The sequence below is a fragment of the Drosophila miranda genome, chromosome 4, assembly GCF_003369915.1.
Source record: "Drosophila miranda strain MSH22 chromosome 4, D.miranda_PacBio2.1, whole genome shotgun sequence".
NCBI classification, from domain to species: domain Eukaryota; kingdom Metazoa; phylum Arthropoda; class Insecta; order Diptera; family Drosophilidae; genus Drosophila; species Drosophila miranda.
In genome coordinates, this window is record NC_046677.1 from 20,435,288 (window position 1) to 20,450,109 (window position 14,822).

Below are 14,822 nucleotides of genomic sequence, written 5' to 3' on the forward strand. Positions count from 1 at the left end.
AGAAAAATTCCAAGACTGATGAGAGTGAGACGCGTTTATTTGGCGGTATTGCCATGTCGGAAATGGCTCGTCTGTTTCGCGATAAGCTCTTTCTGGGTAGTTCCAAACCCGGTCCTGATGCCAGCCAGAGTTCAACTCCTGTCCAGAGTTCAGCTCCGGTCAGCAAGCGTCGCAGTCGCAGCAAAACACGCAAGGCGGCACCAAACGCACCTTTTCTATCCAGCGGAGAGTCCGAGGCCAATCTGGATCATCCAATGACTCGTCGTCGTCGTGGCTCCAAATCGCGTCCGCGTAGCTCCAGCCTTGGCGCCTCATTAGGTAACCCCAAACCGATTTCCTGCTATCCATTGCCCAGATAATAATGCTTGCACCTCTTTCAGTACGCCGTCGTGCTAAGTCGAAGAAGGAAGGACGTATGACCGATCCGGTGGCCCTGTATCAGTACTACCAGAACGAGTGGGCCTACTTCCGCGAACAGATACCTGGCACAAATGCACACAAAAACGCCCGGTCCGGTGTACGCCACAAGCTAATGGTTCCAAAGCCCAAGTAGGAGAGAAGATCACCTATCCACCATAGTTATTATTTACATTTTAGATATTTTTGATAACTTTGACAAATCCTATGACTCATTGTTGTACTCGTAACTTTCTAAAAGGTTCAGCAAACGAATAAAATACTATTACGATTAAAAGAAAATTAGATTACTTTAAGATTGGGGTTGCTGTCGACAAATTTATCCTCTACACATATGTATATAATGTAAACGTATAGTTTTATGATTTGCGACTCTATTTACAAGCTAATTTCTACCGTGGTTAATAGGGGCGCCCTTTTAAAGAGATTGTCAACTGAATTTGATGAGCCCTATATTATTTGTTAATGGGGGGACTCTCTATGTCTCGTTTATTTCGTAAATTTTAGAATACGATCCTTGTGACCTGACATGTTGTGTCGCCCCATTTGATCCACTAAATACTACATTATTTATTCCACTTTGTAGATCGACTATAATTCCATGTACCACACTATACCTAATACTATGCCTATGCCAATCGACGGTGCAGCCGCTCACGTCAACGTCAAATCTGTAGTATTTTTGACAGTACTGTAGAAAAAATGAAATGGAATTCATTTGAAAATTATTGTCAAAAGAAAAAACTAAATTCGAAAGTTCCAAAGTAAAACATTTGATTATTTTTGGCTACTAGAGCAACTACTGCTTGAGAATGATGAACAGATCATTGGCGATGCTAGAGCGACGCTTACGTTCACAAAGACTGGAGCCAACAGCTCCAATACCAACCAAAACCACGACTCTGCGACGTCAGGTTTGTGTTAATATTGAGGCCAAGGGCTCCAGTCCGAGTCTAAGACCCCGGCGGCGAAGGAGAAGGGAACTGCTGATGTCTTATCCATACCCATTTTCCCCGATGTCGATGCCCATGGACTATGGGCAGCCTCAGCAACTGCACCAGGCAAAAGGAGACCTGCATTACGGCTATTTGGATCCAGTGGAATCCTTCTTACAGTATCAAAATTTGGGCTGTCCACAGATGCGCATGAACTCCGGCCAGGAATATGGCATGAAGTATGCCCCCACTCTTGAGCGAAATAATCGCCCTCGCAGCTTCTTGACCAATGTCAACAGCTCAGCCCACCAGAGCGCGTCTGTAGACGAGCTGAAGGTCATTGCCAGTACACTGGAAAGCAATCTGCTCCAATTTCTAGCAAATGAATCGGAGCCAGTCCACAAAGAGTTAAATAAGGAGTGTGTGATAAACCCAAACTATGAGTCAGGAGGTCCACAGGAGTCCAAGATGCATCTCCTGACCGATATGATGTGCGACACCATCAATAGGTTGAACAGCTTCATCTCCACTCAGAGAGAGATTGGGGGGCACAAGTCCCCTTACATGATACCACCACATCTGCTGTCGCAGCCGCAGCCAACATATAACATGGGGTTGGGCTCGGAAGGATTGAAAAGCAATAGCCTTCTGTTGCATCCTAGTAACATGATGGCAGCGAACCACAACAGTCGTCTGCCCCCAGTCGAGTCTACTGAAGCCAGCACTCAGACGAGGTTTAGCGTGGTGCGAATGCCTTGGCTACGTGAGAGAAGGCGTAAGCGTCTGGTGAAACCCACCTATATACACCTGCACAATCAAAGCTGCAGCACAGAAGATTTGGATCTATGGCCGAGGATTTTAGAGGCCATAACAAATATTAATAGCAGAGGTAATATCAATAAGTTTTATTTATTCGCAAACACATTTACCCAGAATAATCCATTACAGAGAATCATCTTAAAACGGAACATTTTGAGCAGCAGTCAAGCAAAAAGAGCATGAAGGACAGTGGCACCACCATGTGGTGTCCCATGGCGTGTTGTCGCGGTTACTGTGAGTATGTGGAGCTGGGTGACATGTGTTGCAGTCCAACCTCTCATAAAAGAAATGAGGGGGACACCCTGCCTCTGCAGGCGCCACCTTTACCCACAACACCACCGCCATTATTCCTGACACAGAACGAGGACGAATACGAACTGGGCAGTAAGTCCATCTACATAGAAAATGCCGACTCTCAGTCCACTATTGACAGCACCGCCATGACTTCAAGCTCCACGTCTGATATCCGCAGTGCAGGTGGCGTAAGGAATACCCAGTTGACGTACTCCTACATAGAGGAGCAACGGGAGGAGCAACCGAAGAGCACAGACAGCTTGGATGACTGGTATAGGAGTGCCAGCATGAGTCTGGCCGAACTGGAAGAGGAGCAGGAGCACTACAAAGCGATGGAGGAGCGTCGGAAGAAGTTAAGTACCAGAAACAAGCGACTTCAAACCGAATCCATCCCGAGCTCAGCCTCCATTGCCGTCACCGCGGAAAAGGCCGTCAGCACCAGCGATCTGAATGCCTGCAGACTCAAGAAACCACTTAAGTCCGCCCTTAAGACTCGGCGCGTGAAGAGTGGACAAGAAATTGTGGACAACACAGCGCCAAGACTTGACCGTCTCACAAAAGTAAAGTTCGAAAAGAAAGTTGTTCCAAAACTGCAGGATATAATGAGTAAACCCAACACAAGATCAGTGGGAACGGGTCATCCGACACCGAATGGTTTCGAGATCAAAAGGATATCCCTAAGTGAAATCCCAAACAATTGGCAGATGCCCCCCAGTCAGGGTCCCCTGATCAAGAGGAAGTACTTGAAGGAAACTCCAATTAAGAAGAAGAGTATTCCAAAAAAGTTCAACTGTTCTCCGGTGATGAGTCCACCGTCCAGTATACGCAAATCCCTACCATATCCCTCGGAATGGTGGTTGGGCTAGCTCTCTCTCCCGCTCTAAGCAATCACTGCTAGAGCTGTCAAAGAGCTTCTCGCTTTTCACACGACAAATTCAAATACTAGACAGATTTCGGCCGCATTCATCATGATACACATGATGAATCCTAAATTGGGATATGTTGTGTGACGACGAAGCGCCACCAGAGCAATCGGTTTGTCGCTGTCGAACCTGTGTTCTACGCAAACCCGAACACGTTCCCTGGCCGGAGGCGTTAGAGCTAGAGGCAGAACAAAAGGCAAAAGAAGAACAGGCAGAAGAACAAAGGCTACAAGAGGAACGGCAACGGACGCAGAAAAGGAAGTCAAATACATCTAAGGCACAGCAAAATCAGCCACTGGGACAAAAGGCACTGTCACTGTCTCAGAAGGCTCTGTCACATAAGGCACTAGCACAGCAGGCAATGCCACAGGAGTCACTGGAGAAAAGGAATAAAATGGATAAACGTGAAGTCGGAACGAGAAGGACCTCTATAAGGACCATTGAATCGTTGCACAGCAATGCCACCATGCTGGAGGCGGACCGCCAAAGTGACTTCCGTCCCAATTCCGAAGGTATATCGGCGGCTTCGTCGATAATGGACCCGCCAGGGGCTTCCCAAACGCAGCAACAGCCACAGCAACCCACAATCCTGCTGATTGTTGTCAAGTGAGTACGGCCATTATGCTCTTGATGCACCCAAATAGAATAAAGCATTTGTGTTTTTGGTAGCAAACCGCCCGAGAATCAGTTCTATCCACCTCCAGGAGCCGGGTACGGCCCAGGTCCAGCCAGAGGAGCCCCCAAGTATGAGACGATGGATACCCTTAACAATCATGAACTGATATTTTACTCCCCTGGCGCAGCTACTATAATCCGCCGCCTGGACCTGGATTTGGACCTGGACGAGGACCACCTGGCTATGGACCTGGACCAGGACCACCTGGATATGGCCCTGGACGACCACCAGGACCACCAGGGTATGGGCCTGGTCCAAACTATAGTCAGTATCCTGGATATGGACCTGGCCCAAACTATGGCCTGGAACGTCGTCGCAAGTAAGAAGTCAAGAGTTTTGTAATACTCGTAGCTTTAGAACCATTTGATAATCAAATCTGTCCCGTCTGTACATTTGCCTGAAGAGATCTCTAAGAGTATCTACCCGCAAAGTCATCGTTCATGTCAGCAAGTGGTGGCTCCCATACTGATTCTCGACTCGAGATGCACAAGCGAATGCTTCAAAAGAGAATGCCCGAGAACTTTATACCAATGGGGGGTATAAACAATAGGGTTAAACGCAGTTTAAATCGGTTAGATATGATGCAAATTGTTGTAGCTATCTTATGAATAGGTATAACATTGATTAGCCATCATTTTGCACCCAGAGTTGTGTCCATTCCATTAATTATTCGAAATAATCATCTAAATATCTTAAACTTGCCTTTTACAGCGACGGCTACCGGGAGAATCGTCCGTTTCAGCAACGCAGGTAAGAATTTTTGATTCACATTAAAATCTTTCGACTATTATTTAATTTATGTAAGCCACAGAGGAGACCCTCGAGATCGCAGAGACTCATTCCAAGGCGATGACCGTTATCGTCAACCTCCACCTCCACCTGCGCAAGGCTGGTAAGTGTGTGGTAATCCCGATTGACGATTTTTAAAGCATAACAACATACCATTCACATTCGATGCAGGCGAGGGGGACCCCCTCCTCGTGGGTAAGATCTGAATTGATTAAAAGGAGAACTAATGTCCATCATTGTCACTCCAAAGAAGGAGAAATAGTGAAAGTTCTCGACGAACAAATGAAGACCGTGAAGGAGACCGTGGACAAGTATCCAGATGTCGATGTGGACAGGACGATGGAGGAAATGATGGAATCTCTGAAAATAGCAGAAACCAGAGGAAACGATGTATGTGCGTAAGTGATAATGATCGCTATATGCAAAGTAATCCACCAAGTCACAGGAACTGCCATTGCGAGGACGGCGACCGGGAGGTATCCAGAAAAACCTTCGAAAATAGCAACGAAAATAGCTACGAAAATAGCAACAAAAAATCCCCAGGGAAAAATACGAAGGAGTCAGCATGGGTCAGCAGCAAGGTCACGTCAACGCCTCCAGACAATCCCTTGCCGTTCAGCAAGGAAACGACCTGCTCTCACCAGAAGGAGGAGGTGATTGTGCCAGGCAAGAAGACCTATCGCTATGTCACAGTTCCCGTGTGCATCACCCATGGCAATGCAAAGTCTTGTGTGTGCTGCGACTGCCATGAGGAGAACGACGAGGACGACGAAGACAATGTGAACCGCACGTGTGATTGCGATCCCCAAGGACATTGCAGCTGCCTGGAGGGTCACAGTGAAACTCATTTGCACGATGAGGTCCTGTGCGAGTGCGATATGACCAATCTGGAGCGAACGCTGGAACACCTCATACCCAATACGGACTGTACGTGCTTTTTCAACGCCCCGAAGAAGAAACGCAAGAGAAAGCGCCTTGGTCCAACGGTCCGATACGATCGCTTTGCAAATCCCCCCTTTGTCCTGAACCCCAGGCCGCGCTGCCTGGCGTATAGCTGCAACACCTGCTGCTGTCCGGTGGGCAGGAGCTGCTACAACTGCGACTACAGTCATGCTTGCTGCTGTCCATGTTGTTGGTGATGCTCTGGATGCTTCTCTAGCTTCTGAAATCATAAAATAAACCCAATCATAGGACAAAACAAAAACGACATAGAACATTTTTGAATACCCTAGAAAGTGGTCTGGGGTGGTTTTTCTTTTGTTGACACATCTGACAAATGCTCACTGGGATGTACTACTGCTGCTCCTCTTGGCTCCAAAAATGGATAACAAAATAAATTGTGAACACAAACTGTCCAATCATGGTGGCTCTGAGGGGAACTCGTGCAGTGCAGTCCCAGAAAACAATCCATTTTTAATGGTCGCGGCCGTTTCATGTTCGATTTGTGGGGGCTGCCAACGCCCAACCAACGAAGCCAAGGAAACAGATGGAGAACAGGGTAAAGCTCCTCCAAAAACTCGTCCACGAAAAGGCAAAGACCTGGACAGTAACGTGACGTACAAGACTGGAAGTGCTGGAACCGCTGGTGCTGCTGGTGCTGCTGGTGCTGTTGGTGCTTCTGGGGGTGCTGGTGCTGGTCCCACGAGTAAAAACAGCAGAAGGAGTAGTCCAGCAAAGTCCAGGGAATCCAGTAAATCGAAGAACATCAGAGGACCAAGGGATGAATCTACAGCCAGTAAAAGGGCCAAACCAAAGAAGATCAAAGATCAAAATGAAATGAACAATCAAGACAAGTCCAGGAAGATCAAAGGATCAAATTCGAATCATAGGCCAAATAAAAATTCCCAGGATGAAAACGATAAGGGGTGCTTGTGCAAAATAGAAGATTTCAGGGAAGGGCAAAGAAACCAGTGCATACAGGCAGACACATCCGATAGGAATAATCGAAGCAACTCCAGGGACCGAATGAAGATCAAAGGATCAGATTCGAATTATATACCAAATGAAAGTTCCCAGGATGAAAACTATATGGGGTGCGAATGCGAAATAGAAGAAGCCAGGGAAACTCAAAGAACCCAGAGCATACAGCCGAATATATCTGAAAAGAATAGTCGAGATAAGTCCAGGGAGACAATATCCAGCGGAATGAAGATCGAAGGATCAGTTTCAAATCATAGACCAAATGAAAATTTCCGGGATCAAAACGATAAGGGGTGCAAAATGGAAGATGCCGGGGAAAGACAAAGAAACCAGAGCATACAGCCAGTCATATCCAAAGGGAATATTCGCGCCAAGTCCAAGGACCCAATAGCCCGACAAACGAAGGCCAAAGGATCTGCTTTGAATAATAGACCAAATAAAAGCTCCCAGGATCAAAACGATAAGGGGTGCTTATGCAAAATGGAAGATGCCGGGGAAAGACAAAGAAACCAGAGCATACAGCCAGTCATATCCAAAGGGAATATTCGCGCCAAGTCCAAGGACCCAATAGCCCGACAAACGAAGACCAAAGGATCTGCTTTGAATCATAGACCAAATAAAAGCTCCCAGGATCAAAACGATAAGGGGTGCTTATGCAAAATGGAAGATGCCGGGGAAAGACAAAGAAACCAGAGCATACAGCCAGTCATATCCAAAGGGAATATTCGCGCCAAGTCCAAGGACCCAATAGCCCGACAAACGAAGGCCAAAGGATCTGCTTTGAATCATAGACCAAATAAAAGCTCCCAGGATCAAAACGATAAGGGGTGCTTATGCAAAATGGAGGAAGCCAGGGACAGACAAGGAACCCAGAGCGTACAGCGAGATACTTCCGAAAGGAACAACGGAGACAAGTTCAGGGAGCCAATATCCAGCGAAATGAACTATATAAGGAAGGTCAAAGGATCAGATTCGAATAGACCAAACGGAAATGCCCAGAATAGAAACGATAGGCGGTGCCCCTGCCCAGTAGAAAAAGCCAGGGTAAGACGAAGCAGCCAGAGCATGCAGTCAGGTATATCCGAACGGAATTATCGAGACAAGTTCAGGGAGCCAATACCCAGCGAAATGAACTATATAAGGAAGAACAATGGATCAGATTGGGATCTTAACCCAATTGAAAATTCTCAGGATGACAACGATATGCAGAGCGAATACGAAATGGAAGAAGCCAGGGAAAGACAAAAACCCCAGAGCATGCTGCGCGATGTGTCCCACTTTATTATGTACTGCACAAGGAAACGCGAAAGTCCAAGCCATTCCACCAGGGGCGAAGTTGAATCTCGGGCTGGAAATGAATTTCGTAGAAGGAATAGTCAACAGAACGAATGGCATAAATCGATGGGACTGATAGACTCGTATTCGCCAGTCCCATCAAGGAGGGACAACGAATGCCGCTGCCAAGGCCAGCAAATAGCTGCTAATAGCAAACCGAGCAAACCCGCCTCCAGAGGAGTCCCAGAAAAATGTCCAATGTGGAAATCCTGTACACGGCCCACCTCGGCCCAGCGCAAGTGTCATAGATGTTTGCCAGCACTGACCTCTGGAAATCTGACTCCTGATGGCCCGGCGCATTTAAGGCGTGACAGGCGGATTTGTCCAATTGAGCGCACAGCTGAGGGTAAAAGATCAGATTATTCGTATGCCAGTGGTAAAGGAAGGAAGTATGAAATAGAATCCAACTATGCTATAGAACGGGAAAGAAAACGGCATAGGGCATCCAATTCCAGGAGATATAGTGAGACCCAAAATTCCAGGAGAGCCAGTGAGACCTACAAAGCAGAAAGATCCAGAAGTTCGAACTCCTCCCCAAACAGACACAGAAACGAGACCAGAAATCGAAGAGGTAGCCCCAAAAATTCCAGTAAATACAACAGCGACTCCGAGAGTAATGGCCACAGGGAAAAGTACGGGCGGAGTAGCAGCAACAGCAACAGTGATGCGGTGGAACGGTATGACTGCCGTGATGTCAAATGCAAGCGCAAGTGTCGCAGATGTGCGGATGCGTCCACTATGACCTTCAGCAGGATGTCTTCAAGGGAAGGAAGTCAGTCGTTAATAAGAAGTAAAACCAATGCAGCAACCAGCATCTGTGGAATTTGTCCGGCGGGCAAAATTTGTGATCATAATTGTTCGTTGGCTACTCAAACATCCCGTCCTTTGATGGATTTTCAAAACCCCAACCTGAAGGGAACCCAGACAAAACGAGTGAAGGGAGTTCGCAGCCCTAAGAGAAAACCGGGAACCCAATACACGTGTTCTTTTCCGGCCCAGATTACGGCTATTAAGAGAATCCGTTCGTCGGGAGCTTTTCAATCTCCTCAAAAAGGCTCCACGGGAGCTGTCCAGACTCCTCAGAGCTACTCGTCGGAGGATGTCCGGACTCCACAGAAACTCCACTCATCGGAAGCTGTCCAGGGACTATCTAAGAGCAGAGATAAAAGGGCCGCTCGTAGCGGCGAAGAATCGGATGTGGGAGTGATTATTGACAATCTTAAAGATGCTGTGATCGTGTGCGCCTGCGATTCGAGTAATCTAGATCGGACACTGCGGGAGCTCATTCCCAATGCGGCCGGGCCTCCAATCAATAAGAAATGTTCCAAGAAGAAGCGCCCCAGATACGATCGCTTTGCCAGTCCGCCCTTTGTACTGAACCCGACGCCGAGATGTCCACCGTCTCGATATGTCAACACCTGCTGCTATCCGGTGGACAAGAAATGCTACACCTCCGGTTGCGGTGGTACATACTGTGGTGGTTGTTGCTGGTAGAAAAAAAACCCAGTCAACCCAACCCACATAAATCTTTCCTAATCGATTTTTGGATGGCTGTTCTCTAGCTGTCTACAGAATGCTGCCAGCCGCTCAACTGGGATGTGCTACTCCTCTGTGCCTCAACAATGAATGATTATATAAGGAAACGGCGTACGGCCAAGCAAATACTTCTGCGACGGGCTCTGAGCAAGGGTGTCCGTAATGGCCGTGACACCGAAACAACCACACCGCTGGGTCCCTTGTCAAAGACTGGCATTACGGTGCTATCCTCGCTGGCGAAGGATCCCAAACGGGTGAGGGCCATGCAGCGTACCTTTTCCCGATCTAAATCGTGTCGCGAGAGATCGGACAGACGACCCAAATCTCAAACTAGACCGAAAACCCTAAAGAATGCCCAAGTGTATCCTCTGCTGAAGACTGATTCCCGATCTTGGAGGAAAATAAAAACTTCTGGTGAGTATTTAAAGTTTTTGGCTGAAGAAATCATTAAATTCTCGTTCACCGACAGAGGGTCTATATAGGACCCACTTGATGGAAGGTAAGTCCGGCGTTAGTCTGGGCGGTGCACCTTCCAGGGGTAGCAGTCGATCACGATACAGTTCCTCTGCCTATCCATCCACCTGGGCTCTGGATGTCCGGAACCGTGAAGAGGAAGCGGAGGAGACGAGCAACAGCCTGGCGGAGGTTACCAACTGTACGCGTCTCAATCGCACGCCTTACGACCATCAGCTGAGCACGCCCCTCAAATCCGACCATTCCGTTCAGTGTTCCATGAGGGCCGCTGCCAGACGACAGCGGAAGAGACGGACAAACCAGCCACGCGAGATGTGCGTGGCTCAGACTCAGACGATGCCCAAACTATTTCAACCCAAGTTACTCAAGCACCAGCCACTGAAGACGTCCGTTAAGCATATGTTTACGTCCATGGTTGGGGAAAAGCTTCTTGAGCGATGCAGGAGTTCATCCAAGACGAGTCAGGATAGTTTGAGGATACGAAAAACAAGGCACAGACATTACAGTGGCGAGGAAATGAAACGTTCGCGCGAGTCGGCCAGAGCAAAACCCACTGCCAGGCAAAGCCAAAGCAAAACCCCAAGAAAGTGCGATCCTACCGATTATGGGGGGTATACGCCATCGGATGTGAGTCTCGAACTAGCTACCTCCCAAAATCTCTCAATCACTGAGCTACGGCGCGGTACTGGCGGTAAGCTTGATGACAGCCGTTGGATAATGAAATTGCCCACTGAGAGGGACATAGAGAAGTATATACACGACGCGGCTGTCGAAGACTGTATGTCCTGTTCGGCACGAGACCGCATGCCATATCCTGAGTCCTACAATTATCATGAGTCTACGGGGAGATCTTCCTCTCCTGGTAGTAGTTGCTCGAAAGACTGCATGTGCGCCAAAGGGGGCAAGAAAAGAACCTCGTGCAAGTGTGAATCTCGTTTCACCGAAGGCAGCAGCAGAAGAACTAACCAGGCGACCTCAAAAAAAAATAGCGCAAGGCACACACCAATTTCTCGTGGATCATCTCAGTCAAGTGCAAGCAACGAGCCAAGAAGTGCACCCAGAAAAACGAGGGACAAACGAAAACAAGAAAGTTTATGCAGTCTAGATAGAAATACCGGAAAGACACAGGCCAAGAGTCGAGGATATCGAGGCAGTGTCCATGCTTCTTTAAGTACTGATAGTCAAGCAATGTCACGAGGACCCAGTGATTACGGAAGAGCATCTACGAAATCTACAGATTCCAGCCCATGTCGAAGCAAGAGCAATGCAATTAAAAAAACCAGTAAGCATCGAGACAAAGGCAACTCCGAGAGACGTGGTACCCACAGAGAAAAGCCTACGCGGTATGGCAACAGCAGTGTGGAGGCTATTCCCGTGAAAACTAGTGCTGAAAACCTACGCAAGAAAACATCTCAGATGATTTCGCAAAAGAATAGTGTGCATTCCATCAATTCATTTTCCAGGCAACCTCGAACGGATGTCTGCAAAGACTCCAAATGCAAACGAAAGTGTCGACGATGTGCGGATGCCTCCACTGTGACCTCAAAGCCACTGATTACCGCTGCTGAAACTAATAAGGCATCAACCGATAATCCTAATCGTGGCGCAACCAACAGTTGTGGCATTTGTCCAGTGACCAAAACTTGTGATCCCAAATGCGTTGAGGCATTCGCTCAAACATCCCAGTCTAAGATAGTGCGACAAAGCCGAAGTCCTACTTCGATGGATTTTCCAAACAGGTCTCCAGACTCCCCTCAAAGCGAGCTAACGACGTCTCCAGATCCCCAAAGTGTGGGCAGGTCTACCAATCAAAGTCGTAGAGGGTCTACAACCAAGCGAACAACACAACAGCAGGGGCCATGTGGTTGTGGCCGCCCTAATTGTGGGTGTAAATACTCGGAGGCATGCACTCAAACATCATGTAGTAGTCCCAAAAAGTCATCTACGAAAGTACCAAAAAAAAATAATTCGGGGATAGGTGAGTACGATATAAGTCGGATTATTACGATCTTACAAAAGGCTCTGGAGGGTCTGGAAATGGAGCAGAGAGCCCGTGGGCGCGGCTCAACAAGGCATCTAGTAGATAGGGATCGCTCGAGTGAAAGCTCAGATATCATCGATACCAATGTGGACAACTGCTATGAGAGCGCAGCCACCGATTGGACATATACAGTCCAAAATGGGGTAAGAGGATTCGATACCTTTCAGTGTAATATGTGCTATTACCCCGAAAGCATGTGTGGTGGAGCCGCAAATATCACTGAACCATCAATACCTTTTATAAACGGCGAATCACTGCGTCCAGAGACCAAGCAAATTCTGAAATATATAGCCAAAATAAATGGAAAAATGGAAGCAGACAGGACACGTAAGTAAGCGAGTAACATATTCTAACATAAAGGGAAATTTAAAGGGTTTTCCCACCAAGCGACTCAGACCGATCAAAAGCGAACAAAACCAGAGAAGAACAGCTTCGACCATGGACCAGAAATCGAACAGGTAGAGGACTATGAGCAATTTGTAATGGGCCAAAGCAAAGATGGGAGAGAAACTCTTTATTCAAGTTCCTCTAAAAGCTCCCACACTCGGTACGGTGATGATCATATTTTTCCTAGTAATACACCCAATTCTACAAATTTCTCATGGAAATCCGATTTTGAGCCGAATTTGGCGGATAAATTTCTCAAAACCAGTGCCATGTCGAAGGTTCGGGATAAACTTGTATCATACTGTCCCGTTTTCGGCATTAAATCTAACAAGCGCTCGAACATTTTTCTAGTGAGAAGAACCTCTGGCTGCAAGTATATGCCAATCAGACAAGAAAAAGAATCGAACTATAAACTATGCCTGCATTCCAAAGGAAGAACAGCCCTCTCTCTTTCTGAGCGAGAGCTTCGAGTCAAAACTCGATTTCCACCAGATAACTCTATATCAGCAGAAAAACTCCGAGATAGAACTCGATTTCCACCAGAGAACTCTAAATTAGCAGGCAAACTCCGAGATAGAACTCGATATCCAACAGAGAGCTCCATATCAGCAGAAAAACTCCGAGATAGAACTCGATTTCCACCAGAGAACTCTAAATCAGCAGAAAAACTCCGAGATAGAACTCAATCTCCAACAGAGAACTCCATATCAGCGAAAAAGCCCCGAGGGAGAGCTGAATATCCAACAGAGATTAGTCGTACCACAGACGCCGACCTACAGCCCAAAAAGCGGCCTTATACGAGGAATACACGGAAGAGTTTTATTACAATGCCGTTACTGAATAGCTACGATCAACAAATATTAAAGGACTTTGACAAATATAGAACGGCTAAAGCCGAAGCAGCCGCAGCTGCTGAGGCCGCCAAGTCGATATGCCAGCAGGAGCCTATGTGCTCCTATTTGAAATATCAAGCGGATCAAAAAGCAGCTGCTTCAAAAATATGCCAACCAAATCCCAAATGCCCAAACTGCAGGATAGTGGTAAAGACCGTACAGCTTACAACAGAACAACCCGAACAAAATAAGAGTCTCCCAGACAGACAGCAAAAACATCCATTTACGAAATCGAAAGGAACTCCAGGGAAGAATCCGAAAGATCGGCGTAGAGAGAAGAAACCGTCCAAATCAAGAGGTTTTTTCAGTTGGTGTGCGAAGAAAGATAAAGAACCAAACGAGGAAAATAAAAACAAAGGACAACGCGAAGAAAAAGCGGAAAAGAGAAATCGTGAACCAAGAGAGCGAACATCAAAGGAAAGTCTGAGCTACACCAAAACCACTAAATCTGAAGCACCAATTCAAAAATATAAATTCCTGAATTTAAATTCTCAAACATTTTTAAAGAAATCCCCCGCTTCTGAAACCTACGAGTATCAACGGATTCCGGAACAGTCCCAACCGGCTAAGAATGTAGTATTAGCTATGTCCAAAACATATGCAGGAGCTACTATTATGAGTCTCAAGCCGGGAGTTAATTTCTGTAATATTGCACGTCCCCCTGATGATGACCGTAACGAGGTTCAGGTGCTCTACGATTCAAGTGCCCGTTTTGCCAAGGACACATGCAGTGTGCGGATACTGCCAGATCCGCCAATGCCTTCTAGGCCGCGATTTGGAGACTGTTTCACATCTTCCAGCGGCTTAACCGTTCCTTCCCAGTGCGATGGGGGGCAGCAGCAACAGAAGGAGTACAAGAATCCCTCAAAATGTGACAGCACAAATGCATTTTATTCAATGTTCCAAAAACATATTCCCAATCTCAAGAGTCGTAACTTTGATTGTGAATTTCAACGAAAGTGGGAGATTTTCTGAAAAAATTCACAATCATATTTACTTTAAATTCGCCATACAAATTTAAATTTCAAAATTTCAGTAAAATAAACTGCAAAATCAAATACAAAAACTGTTTTTCCTTTTATTGCCATCTTACAATCGCATAAATAGGTAAAAAAAAACAACATGTTTATCTGAGAAAAAGTCTAGTTTAAAGGAAATAGGGTAAACAAGCATCCGTACTGCTAGTTAAAACCGTTTGAAACTGTTTGTTCAAATTACCAGTCTAGTAATATAACACACACTTACGTTTTAAACAGGTGCCTCCGTGAGAAATTCATCCCTGTGTAGTTGCCATGTAGCAAATGTGTAGTTACCACTTTCAAAATTAATTTGGTAGTCGGCATTATTTGTTTAAACCTTATTTTCTAAAGAATCCAATAAAAA

At 46.6% G+C, this 14,822-nt stretch overlaps 4 protein-coding genes across 10 annotated transcripts; all 4 read left to right on the forward strand.

Moving 5' to 3' along the window:
* The first annotated feature begins 53 nt into the window (after positions 1 to 53).
* On the forward strand, positions 54 to 553 carry LOC108161955. The gene is made up of 2 exons (XM_033393002.1): positions 54 to 318; positions 381 to 553. Exons 1-2 carry the CDS (start codon positions 54 to 56, stop codon positions 551 to 553), a joined length of 438 nt encoding a protein of 145 aa, XP_033248893.1.
* A 407-nt stretch (positions 554 to 960) lies between these two features.
* LOC108161953 lies at positions 961 to 3,350 on the forward strand. The gene is made up of 2 exons (XM_017296406.2): positions 961 to 2,241; positions 2,301 to 3,350. The coding sequence occupies exons 1-2, from the start codon at positions 1,230 to 1,232 to the stop codon at positions 3,329 to 3,331; spliced, it is 2,043 nt and encodes a 680-aa protein (XP_017151895.1). The 5' UTR covers positions 961 to 1,229; the 3' UTR covers positions 3,332 to 3,350.
* An 88-nt stretch (positions 3,351 to 3,438) lies between these two features.
* LOC108161954 (basic salivary proline-rich protein 4) lies at positions 3,439 to 6,227 on the forward strand. Of its 3 annotated transcripts, XM_017296413.2 has the most exons (8): positions 3,439 to 3,994; positions 4,058 to 4,132; positions 4,192 to 4,383; positions 4,776 to 4,814; positions 4,876 to 4,956; positions 5,025 to 5,048; positions 5,104 to 5,243; positions 5,299 to 5,393. In XM_017296413.2, coding segments are annotated over exons 1-8 (1,083 nt in total). In that variant the 5' UTR covers positions 3,439 to 3,464; the 3' UTR covers positions 5,301 to 5,393. The 3 variants fall into 3 exon arrangements, with proteins under 3 accessions (XP_017151902.1, XP_017151899.1, XP_017151900.1); XM_017296410.2 differs by having other exon boundaries at positions 5,104 to 6,227; XM_017296411.2 differs by having other exon boundaries at positions 5,107 to 6,227.
* Positions 6,228 to 9,709: 3,482 nt separating this feature from the next.
* LOC108161950 lies at positions 9,710 to 14,504 on the forward strand. Of its 5 annotated transcripts, XM_017296401.2 has the most exons (4): positions 9,710 to 10,058; positions 10,114 to 12,486; positions 12,547 to 12,824; positions 12,898 to 12,990. In XM_017296401.2, exons 1-4 carry the CDS (start codon positions 9,731 to 9,733, stop codon positions 12,898 to 12,900), a joined length of 2,982 nt encoding a protein of 993 aa, XP_017151890.1. In that variant the 5' UTR covers positions 9,710 to 9,730; the 3' UTR covers positions 12,901 to 12,990. The 5 variants fall into 5 exon arrangements, with proteins under 5 accessions (XP_017151890.1, XP_017151889.1, XP_017151891.1 ...); XM_017296400.2 differs by having other exon boundaries at positions 12,547 to 14,504; XM_017296402.2 differs by lacking the exon at positions 12,898 to 12,990 and having other exon boundaries at positions 10,114 to 12,490; positions 12,547 to 12,728.
* Positions 14,505 to 14,822: the final 318 nt, after the last annotated feature.